This window comes from Toxorhynchites rutilus, chromosome 2 (assembly GCF_029784135.1).
Source record: "Toxorhynchites rutilus septentrionalis strain SRP chromosome 2, ASM2978413v1, whole genome shotgun sequence".
NCBI classification, from domain to species: Eukaryota; Metazoa; Arthropoda; class Insecta; order Diptera; family Culicidae; genus Toxorhynchites; species Toxorhynchites rutilus.
In genome coordinates, this window is record NC_073745.1 from 228,140,078 (window position 1) to 228,152,170 (window position 12,093).

The 12,093-nt window shown below is 39.2% G+C and overlaps 1 protein-coding gene across 17 annotated transcripts in view; it reads left to right on the forward strand.

The window, feature by feature from the left end:
• The window catches only part of LOC129768064 (CUGBP Elav-like family member 4), a 1,369,849-nt gene that overhangs the window by 979,827 nt on the left and 377,929 nt on the right, over nucleotides 1–12,093 (forward strand). For all 17 annotated transcript variants that reach the window (XM_055769451.1, XM_055769460.1, XM_055769465.1 and 14 more), the window contains one exon: nucleotides 7,774–7,822. In XM_055769451.1, coding sequence (XP_055625426.1) covers nucleotides 7,774–7,822 — 49 coding nt within the window. The remainder of the gene's footprint in view (nucleotides 1–7,773; nucleotides 7,823–12,093) is intronic.

Consider the following 12,093-nt stretch of genomic DNA (forward strand, 5'->3'; position numbering starts at 1 on the left):
CAAGGATATCCAACTGGCCCATCGTATCCGAGGAGAGCGTGCTATATTAGCTTAGCATATAATCAACGGCCCTTTTCAGGGCTCCAAATTTGATGGATTAGAGTACAGAAAAGTTTTGTACAGGCCAAACTGAAAGGAGCATTTAGCGAAAATCGTGGTTTCGATAATAATTCGTTACCGGTAGGTGCCATGGATATGGATTTGATAATGAAGAATATGAAATATATGACATGTTGTAGTGAATATATCCCCATATCGAAGAAATCACTTTGATGAAACTGTTTACCGTTTGTCGTATTTAATTGTTGGGAAAGGGCATTATTTCTGCTGACTAAATTCCAAGAAAAAATCCATTCCTTCTTTAAGCGTGATTCATTCTGCCTCGGATCAACGGAACAGTATGATAATCATTTCATACAAAAGATAAAATGTCCAAGAGTTATATGATTGCTATTTATTGAGTCGAAAAATTGTTTCAGTAGCTTAATGATAGCTTCGAAAACAGGTTATTGAAATCATTCGTATCCGTATGTAGCGCGCCCACTTGGAAACCCATTAATCTTATTGGAATGTGAGATGGGGAAGCTCATACTTACGTCTATGCATTATGCTGTACACTACAGACTTTTTTTCTCCGTACTGATTAAGAAGCCGACCGAACTATCGGTCGACAAGTCAGTCTGCAGTCGGCGGGGGCTCTTAATTTCGTTTTTGCAGGCCGAACCGAAAAAATTTCAGTCGAGTTAACTCTTTTTTACAGTAATGCTTTTGAATCCGGACACTTTGCATTACATTCAATATCATACCACAGCCATAACATTTTTTTCATGTTGAATTTATGCGATTAATAGTTGCTAATATAGTTACTGATAGTTTCTTGATAGTTACTAATCAATCGCATTAATTCAACATGCAGACAATGTTGTGGCTGCGGTATGGTATTAAATGTAACGCAAAGTGTCCGGATTCAAATACATTACTGTATACTTACTTCGATGTTATTCGTTTCTCTCTCAGGGTAAGCAACGAATATAATAAGGGTGGGGTTTAGATTCTATACTTTTATGGTTTATAAAATGACGCTTCCTTTGCTTTCGTTCATTTCTTACTCTACTCTCGCACCGTGACGACTCGTTTGTTTGGGACCAAGCAGATAGATAGTTAGTCTTTCAGTGGTAAGGCACACGAAAGCAGCTCGGATAAGCGCACCAGCCGCAGGATAGGTGAAGAAGCCACATCGCTATCGACCGGGAACTTTGCGTGAAATTCATCGCTATCGGAAGTCGACCGAATTGCTGATCCGCAAGCTACCTTTACAGCTTTTGGATCGTGGAATTGCTCAGGACTTCAAAACCGACTTGCGCTTCCAAAGTTCCGCGGCTATGACGCTGCAGGAGGCTTATTCGAAGATACCAATTTGTGTGCTATCCACGCAAAACGCGTCACATCATGCCCAAGGACATTCAGCTGGCCCATCGAATCCAAGGAGAGGGTGCTATATTAGCTTAGCATATAATCAACGGCCCTTTTCAGGGCTCCAAATTTGATGAATTAGAGTTTAGAAAAGTTTTTACAGGCCAAACTGAAACGAGAATTTTCGTGTGGATGCCATACAGCATCGAGAAAATTCCGGAAAGATCTAATCGTTGCTGAAAAATAATCTGCCAGTTCCCTGGGAATTGAAGAATACATCCATGCGAAAGAGTTTATTTTAATGTTTTCTAATTATATGGCGAACACAGCGACCAAATACATTTGATTTCGTAATTTTTCAATCAAGTGTAATTAGCTGGAAAGCTTCTGAAGATTATTCTTTCCCATCAGTAGGATATTTTCGTATCCAATAATGGATGCATAACATGAAAAACGGAAAATGTTTCGTATCGCGAAAATTATATAATTTTCAATCGATTATTGCTCAGTCGCCGAAATTTTCATACTCAGAGAGTTCATTCTCCTCTAGTTTGCCTTCCAAATTGCCATCGTAAACCACACCTTCTCTCGATTCAATCACGCACGAAAAGCATACTGAAATGATATTGTGGTGGTGAAACCGATTCATTCTTCGTGAGGCGTCGTGCACAAATTACGTAACGCGATAAGGGGGGAGGGGGTAGATGTTGCGTTACTTTCTGTTTATTAGAGATAGGAAATTGCGTTACGAAAGGGGGGGGGGAGAGGTGGTTCAGAATTCGGATTTTTAGCGTTACGTAATTTGTGCACGACGCCTGAGGACATCGACAAGACAACATCGTTACTGAACGAGCTGAACGGCGAGGGATCGAGGGATTCATTACCTGGCCTGACCTGACCTGAAATGCAATCAGTTTGTTTTAACTGTGAGGGAGCGCAGAAAAGCCGATGCTGATACTCTCGTGACCAAGAGAGTATCAGCATCGAAATACGGTTCCTCGGGAAGACATAGAAGCAGCCGCCACACACACACACATACACGTGCGCAACTCTTTTCGTTTGCTGGTTATCGAGAGGAAACCTGGAAAGAAATGATCGGTGCTGAAAAATAATCTGCCAGTTCCCCTTGGAATTGAAAATTACATTCAAGCGAGTTTATTTTAATGTTTTCTATCCCTATAATACTGCGACCACATACATTTGGTTTTGTGATTTGTCAATCAAGTGCAGTTAGCAGGAAAGCTTCTGAAGATTATTCTTCAGAACAAGGTTTTTTGTATCCAATATTGGATGCATAAAACCTTGATGCTCCAACGTAACACTCTCGTCACCCAAATATTTATTTATTCATTCATTCAGGATGGATTTAGATTCAACTTCAAACAAATGATCTCTAAATCAACGATAGTCCTACGTCACCCTTGCGGTTATACCATAGATATAACCCACTTCCTGTTTTTTTCATTACAAATAAAATATAATTTTTTGACGTAGAACTACGTCTTTCAGGAAGGGTGCCAGATCAGAAAACAGGTCACGTTTTTATAAAATAAAGTTATCGTTAATAACAATTTTCACTGTTAACGAATTCTCATGATTTGCATACCAATCGAATCAGAAATTCTCTAAGATTTGTTTGATTTGCTATATATTACAATTCGCTAATGTCTAAACGGTTTAAATTCATGAAAACTGGAAGAACTTCCTTTTTCCCACGCATTTGTTCTGCCGATTTTTATGCTAACCCTACCCATATTTCGGATGCTTATAACTCGAACGTTTCTTAACAGATCGGAAAGATGTTTGCCTCAATTGATAGGAGATATTTCTACGCGTCTATTACAATTAATAAAATGTTATTTTTCATGAGATGAACAATTGAATAACTGTAAAATGTCAAGCTTTAACTAAACGCCCTAACTGCCAAGTTCTGATTGGCCCGATTTACGGTTTCTCCAACACAGACTTCAAAATAGATGTACCTGTGGAAATCCGCTTTGCAAATGTACATGCAAGTCGGGATTATTTTTGTTCCCACCGAGCTGTGTTTCCCTAACACGGATTTCTAAATTAATGTGCCTGGGGGAATCCGCTTTGTAATTACATGCAAGTTGGGGGTATTTTGGAGTGCATAATATAATTGCGTAGTTCTACGTCGAAAATATGCGGGATTCTCATGTTATTCGTTTTGAAATGATTAAAAAAATATTTATATAAGTTCAGCCATTCCATGCCAAACCGATATAGTGGTTTTCAGATTTTTGTCAAAAGTGGTAATTTTGTTCTTTATCGTAATACATTAGACCGGTACTTTTTATTTTTTTATTAGGGTGCCCATTTCAATTTTAGGGTGATCCAAAAATTCAATATTTTCCACTTTCCCCAATAATTACTTCAACTAGACTAGACCTATGCGACTAGAATCCAATCTTCTCGCAAGTGTGATATGTCTTCAAAGACACAGTTTTCACAGTTTTTCTGGGTATAGGATGTCAAGTACCTTAGTGATAATCTCATTTAGACTCATTTATGATGAAAGCAATGAAGGTGTGAGTTTGGCTATGTATTAGATAAAATTTCAACAGATACAGAGTTATTAAAAAATTTTAAGTGGAAGGCTATGAACTATTAAGCTTAAATTCTAACTTGACTTTAACAAATTCTAACTAAAAACGCTTAGCTTAGCTCTTTCATAATACTTCGATTCGAAATTTCGCACATGAAGTGAGATATGCGTAAAAAAAAACGTGAGTTTTACTTGGTTTTGATAAATATTTCAACGAATATCTCCTCAAATCTTTTTGAAGCTTGGTATATGCTTAATTTGTGATTTTACCATAGAAAAAAATAAAATGGTCAATTTGTAGCTGATGAAGGTTACAGCGAAAGTTTGAGATTTTCTTGAGAAATCGAAGTTCATGGGTTGAATCATTGTATTGAAAAAACTTTAATTTTCAAATCTCATCAATCAAATCAAATTTTTGAATTTTGTTTCATTGAAGAAATAATTTTTCATCAAATTTTTCAAAACAAATAGGTTTACATAAAAGATGAAAGTGTTGCAAAAATTCCAAATACATTAATAAATCAATGGTTGCGATAATTCATCGATTGGCTAGTTAATCTAATGTGCCTCTTGATATGCTATAAATCACAACTTGTTCGAACACAGAATCAGTTCTAAGTTTTCCACCTAAATAATGGACTAACAAATAATATTGTGAGATGAAACAGCTAGTTATTGACCAGTTTATTCACGCCTTGTTTTATTTGTGTTAGTTACATTCATTCCAACAACTTTGTCGAAGCACATTTCTTTTGGCTAGTTTTTTATGTTTGATCACGTCTAACAAGAAGATATGGAGAGCCAGTGCTCGTACCAACTTTTTTAAAATTTCTAATTTTTTTTTATGCATAGCCAACGCATGTTTCATTGAAACTTCTGTTCATATATCTCTGGTTTCTGTGATTTTTTTAAGATTACCAGTATCTTTATTCTTTTTTTCGGAGTTGCATCGAAGCCCAGAATAATTTGATGTGCTCTATTTACGAGTTATTCAGATGATTTATCGAACTTCATACAAACTCCATTTACCTCACGGCATACAATAGTGCACCTTGAAAAATTTTGTTCCCCAGCTTGGGAACATGCGTTTTGGTATTCATAATAATGCACTATTCCATTTCGCTTAAAATTTCTTGAAATATTAGAATCGTTTCCAAATCTTTTGGGTAAGGTTATGGTTACGTAGGATCGGAGTACGCATGATTGAAATTTGATTGTACGATAACTGACATCACAAGACACGATCGCATTGTTGGCGTAAGACTATGTAATTATTTAGTATAGTATTGTAATTATTGCAATAAGTATTAATAACGAGTGCTATTCCGGTGGCCTTTTTCGCATTTGACACACACTCGGCCACAGGCAATTGTATACTGATTGCACAGGCACTACATCCCTTAAATTCATCAATCTATCCTTGACACCGAATGGAAACAACACCACTGGCAATACTTGTAAGTATCAAGTGTAACGCTAGATTTTTTTTCCAAAATATATATTTTTATCAAGGTTCATATGGCGTTAGCCTGACAGGGCCGGGAGTTCAATATTTTGACAGTATTTCTTATTATCTATGTTAGTAATATGTAACCGATTCCTCGCGGTCGGCTCGAGGTTAGTATTACAATTACAAAAATGAAAAATAAATCTCGTAATTGGGATGTTGCTGCCTCCAATGCTCTGTACATGTGCCCGACACGGGATACTTCCTATTGGGATGCTGCTGACCATTAATCAGCAACGTCCCCTAGTCTGTACCTCATATCTAGCGTGGTGCGTCTTCTCTGGTGTAACACTAGATGTTATTCAATGTAACCTCAGTGGAAATATTCCTCTAGACATCGTTCGTAAAACGCAAACCAACTAGCACCAAACAAGCGTTCAATAAAGCACGCACACAAAGTCATACATCGGTGGCTTGAAGTGACACATTTCTCACCATTTTGCGCTAATATCGAGAGAAACTCTTTCTGTTGATATAACTAGCCTCGGAAGGAGTTGTATTGCTTCCTTATACTCGAGATGAACGTAGCTGTCACCCTACGTGAAGAGAGTTTTGCAACAGGCACGTGAAACCGAGTCACACACAAAATACCAGAATGAAATTTATTTTCTTGGTGAGTCAACGATGGCCTAGCTTGATGATTCTCCAGTTAGCGTCAGTTAGATGCATTGATTGCAGTGCCAGAGGCATCAGCAAGTGTGATATTTGGTCGCGTCCACAACTCGAGTGGAGAAACAAAATTCCTATGATGACGCGAAACAAGCAGAACAATCGATGATCGCTGCTTTGAGTATAGCAAGAGATTGAGCATTTTCCTCAACGGGTATCCACTATTTATATCCTAGTTAAAATATTCCCTTCGTTGTTTATACCCTCGTGGCTGCATAAGCTACTTCTTATTGACGGTATGTGTAGGTAAGCACACAAATGAACAAAATAAATGTATGGGAAAATGGAAATGCTTCTGATTTTTAATAACCTAAACCGGACAGGCTGGGATGGGATTCTAATGTATATGTATATCAAACAAATCTTAGGGAATTTCCGATTTCTTACGATTGTTGTACCTCTAATCAAATAACTACACAATTACACAATCACAAAACATCCGGAAGCAGAGGCGAACGGACTTTCAGAATTTGAAGCCTCTATAATTCAAGAAGAATAAGAAGAAGGATATTCGGAAACAGATTTACTCTAGGAATATTCACCCAAAAGTAACAAACATCCAAATGTCGTTTACTCGAATTCCTTTTATCCGAATATAGCACATACGCAATTGATTTTTTTTTGAAAATTGTGCTCTATTTACAATCTCCTCTACTATATCCTATCACCGCTTGTGACAATTTTCCAAAGCTCCTTTAACGACATAACGACCGAGGAGTAATTGCAGACATTCACTCTTGGTATTACTTTTCCTAATTTAGGATCCCACTCTATACTTGTGGTCACAACTCGTCGGGAGAATGAAACAATTTTCGCTGCTGCCGGTGAGCTATTAAAACCACATTCTAGCCTTGTCAAACGTTACAGGAACTTGATACCTCTATCTTTGCCATTTCGAGAGGGTTTCGAGCTGAAAATGATGAAACAACTATTAACATTCATCCGAAGCCCGCTTGTTTTCTTCTCCCTGCAATAAAACACCACTCACTCGCGCGAGTGGCAGTCATTTCCCGGTTTTCTAGCGGCGTTCCGCCGAGCAAGCATTAATGGATTATGTGCGAGCTTCGATTCGCAGCCCATCACGGGCAAAAGAGTGGTGGCAGAATTACACACTGAAATTTTGGGGAGCCATAATGAAATGGAAACATTGTTGCGGCTTTGGAGAACGGCGGAGGATTAAATTGAAAATTACTTTCACTTCGAGGGTTTCCTTCCAGGAAAAATATTGAAGCGCACGCGGCTTCGTCGATTTAATCATCGCGTGAAGAGAAGATTCGAAGCCTCGACAGCGGCATTTCCATTCTTCATGGCGACGTTATGCTTCCCACCGTGGCACCGGAATTAAACGTAAAATAAGAAGCTGGAAACATTAAAACCATCTTTAGGACCGTCCCCCCTCCTCCTCCTGGCGGTTTTCCTTTGTTTATGGACTTGGCGCAACTTTCACGTGAAGTGGGTGAAAAATTATGCTCTAACAATTTTATTTGTTCCCTATGTACGATAATATCATCGGCTATTATCCTCCGCTCCTGCAGCGTCGGCACTCGTTTCCCCCCTCATTTTCCCATTTTCTATGGTTGAGTTCAGTTTGCTAAACATAATTTCTTTCTTCTTACAGATGAACCGTGCTATTCAAGTTAAGCCAGCGGATAGCGAGAACCGCGGTGGTAAGTGTGGACAATCTATCGCACTGTTCCTGTATTTTCATATCAATATAAATTCTTTGTTTCTCTTTGGGTTCCTTTATTTTTCTCAATATAATCGAGCAAAATATCATCTGCTCCCCCGAAACGACAGCAAATACATCAGATGTAGTTGAACGAGTCTCTGAACCACACTGTCGGGAAATGGTTTCGTCCACGATTTACGCGTGGCAGTTACACCCACAAAAATTACGCTAAGATTAAACGCAATAAAAATTTCCAATAGCGACGGAAGAAACGAACCCTGAGTCGGAGTCTCCCCGAGCGAAGATTGTAAATCTTTCGCAAGGCGTGAATGGTGTGATTTGGTGTGCTTTTATCACATTGGTGGACTTTATCCGCACCCCCTGCCTACCCGTCGCAGAGCATCGCGGCTCACGCTTTTGGGAAATAAACAAAGATTTTCCATTTATTAAAAGTAATTCGCTCGGTCGGTGGTTTTCCCGCGTCGAGCAGCAAAAGATTGCTTTTTTCGGGCTTTGAACTGTGGCAAACAACAAAGAAAGTGGAGGGGAAAAGTTTTTTTTTTCTCGGCTGCCTTTCCACTGACACGACTTTCCATCGAGGACCGAAAATCATAAATTTAAATCAAATTCAATCTTGAAAACTAGGCAATTTATCTTCTTTTTGTGTACTTTGGTGACAAAGTCAGGATATTTGTGCTTTTTCGGAATCGGTCTTACTCTTCTTTCCCTCCGATTTCCTTGTTGGGTTGGTGGAAAACACTTTTGCTTTTTGGTAAAGTCTTATTTTCCCTGCTCGACATTGTCAGTAAAATGGTAAAGCGGGAAGTCAAATGGAGTCAATGTTTTGAAGTTGCTTTCGGCTACAAATGAATATTTATCCATATGCATATTTGCCCGGCATTGATGTGTAATAAATCTTCGCCCACTGATGTGATGGAAGCACAACAAATCATTAATAATCTCCACACGGATGTCGTTCAAAAACTAGATCGTAAATTTTACATGATACACACCACGAGAAGAATCTGTTGCATACATATACGCTCCGATATAAACACGTCGACATAATTCGGTGAGACGATAACGTTACAGAAGCACAAAAAAAGGACACGTGTCGTCTGGAGTCGCCTTTCATCTTCCTAATTACGACAAGGCGATGATCAATAAGCGCTTGTAAAAATATACACACAGGGATACTATTTCACCTTGGCAAACAGCAAAAAGTATCCCATTTGCTGCCATCGTTGTCACTAATGAGGGTACATGTGTACTGTTATTTAGGCCTTCCCTCGCCCACACTAATGAAATAATTTTCCTAATATATATTACCTAATGAGCCATTTGCACAAAATGAAAATGATAAAATTTTACCTCCGCTCTGCTGTGTCACTTCCGTCGTTCTAACCTAGTGGAACTTGCTTCGGCCGGAGAGTAACACTCCACAAGCATCCGACGGAATTGACCCGGGGACTCTTCCTCTGATATTTAGTCACAGCCGTAAGACTGGAGAGATGGGTCCTTCAGGCTGTTATCCCTCACCTCCCAAAAACATCACTTTATTTCAAATCAGCAAAATGTGTCTCCATGTCGCCGCACTTTCTTCCGGCTGTTTGCGCGAGGGAAAGGTAGACTTTCCTCGTCTCTTCTGCTCGTGTTATTAAAATTTATGTACACCCAGGCAAAGATCCAACGACCGATATATTTTTTTTCGTATACGTTCAAAACAACTTTTTACCTCCTCCACCTACGCTCGAACAACTCGGCCCGAAAGCACCTCGACAGGGAAGCGGAGGAGCAGCTAGTTAGGGGGCCACGAGGCAACGACAAAAGCGTTGAAGAATTATGAGAATGCTAATAAATCTCAATAAACATTACCCCAAAACACACGGCGTGTGCGCGCGTCCTTCCCGCCCCCAAACGCCCCCTCTTTTTTGTTAGGGTCAGGAAAATATGTTGGACAGCAGCAGCAAATTGGATGGCTGCTTTGGGGGCAGCACTTTTACTTTTACCACTGCGAATTTGTGGGTATGTGCTATTGCCCTCGAGGCGACTATGCTGAAAACTGAGAAAACAGCCTGTTGAAATTCAGGTGGCTTCCGAGGGGAAGAGGGTCATTGGACATTGGGGTCATGTGTGGGTTGTCTGTGGAGTTCGCCTACAAAAGAAGAATTTCGGCGGTATTGAAACCCATTTTTATTGTAGAAGAAAAAACACTTTATATCAGTAATACTCGTTGGCAATGTTAACAGTAACTATACAACCACTCATTTTCTCTGAGTTTTCAGAGATATGTAAGAAGTCGGTAGAATTGAAGTATATAGTGTAGGATATAATAACTATCTTCATTTAGAAGCCTGGCCGTTTGAACTACATTGTTATGTTCCGGCGCGAAACATTCAAAAAACAAAAATTCCAGTGTTCCAGTTATATAGAACCAGATGGAAAACTCTCATTCCTTTACAAAATTAACATCAATTTCATATGAATTACAATAAGTTTCTAATTCGTAGGTCATCTTTATAAATATGCCTTGACCTTCCGGATTTTATGAATTGATGCCAAATTACCCAATTATCACGGTGTTTTTGATGCAAAAAAGAAGTGAATAATTCTGAAGTACTTCATCGCACTTCTCACTGTGCAAATAGTTTCTTCAAAACCATCTGCCACCTGCAAAGTTACGAGTTGAAAAATTACATGATCCGTTCCGTAAGTCCTTTCAGTAGGAAGCAATTCTATTCAAGTTAGATTTCTTTTTATCAGAAGAGTTCTTCTGAAACAGTAAAAACCATGGCATCAGCTTCCACATTAGTTTTTGGAACCGCAGCTTTAGAGATGAAATTTTTATGGTTTGGGCAGAATTTTCTCAAAAAGACCTGGTTTAGATAGCTTACCATTAACACCAAGGCACGGTCAGAAGTGCAGCGAAGTACTTCAGAATCATTTCCTGCCGTTGTTACACCAAAACCAATATGATAATTGGGTTTTTTTTTTTATTAAATCGTTTATTTTTACAGGCTCAGTTACATAAGTTTAAAGGAGCCAAACTCCTGACTGTATTGTTTCAAGTATATATAAACATTTTTCCTTAATTCTAATGTTAATGGTGTAGAAAACCGATTACTCGCGGTCTACTCGAGTTTAGAAGGGTGACATATTTTCTTCAGGAAAAGGAAGGGATAAAAGGATATGTTGACAATGTTCACTCTCACATTCACACTCACATTCATTACACTCAATTCTTAAGCCTATCTTATATCTAAAATGTTTTTACAGTTCACCTTATTCTATTGTTAATAAGAAGGGATTTGATTTCTCGCGAAGAAAAAGGAAAAGGAGAATATAAGGATATAAGGATAATCAGACACGAAGATCGATAACTTTTAGGAAGACATATATTTGGGACATGTAATCAAGGTCTAAACCAGCCAACACATCTCTCACCGGCACATTGGGCTGCCTTCCTCTAGCCCGAAGAGAGTTTTCTAAATTCGATCTGGCAACAAGATACTCCTCGCACGACCAAACAACGTGTTCGACGTCGTGGTAACCTTGGCCGCAGGCACAGATATTGCTGTCGGCAAAATCAAAACGAAAGAGTAGCGCGTTTAACGAACAGTGATTGGACATGAGTCGGGAGAAGGTGCGAATAAAGTCCCGACTCAAGTCCAGACTTTTGAACCATGGTTTGAGGCTAACCTTAGGGATAATTGAGTGGAGCCACCGGCCCAATTCATCTTCGTTCCATTTGCGTTGCCAGTTAACGATGGTATTTTTACGAACTAAAGAATAAAATTCATTGAAGGCGATTTGACGCTGATAAATTTCGCCTTCAATTGCACCTACCTTTGCTAATGAGTCAGCCCTCTCATTACCCGGAATTGAGCAATGTGAAGGGACCCAGACAAAGGTAATGACATAACAGCGTCTGGATAAAGCACTCAAAATTTCTCGTATTCTCTCAAGGAAGTACGGCGAGTGCTTTTCCGGCCTCACTGAACGGATAGCTTCGACAGAGCTAAGACTATCTGTTACAATGTAATAGTGTTCAACAGGTCGTGAGGCGACGCTGTCCAGCGCCCAGTGTATTGCTGCCAATTCAGCAATATACACTGAGCAAGGATACTGAAGACTGTGTGAGGTGTTAAAAAAATTGTTGAACACTCCAAATCCTGTGGACTCATTCATAGAGGACCCATCAGTAAAGTACATATTATCACAATTGACACGCCCATACTTTGCTTCGAAATCGTAGGAACGATCCCCGAT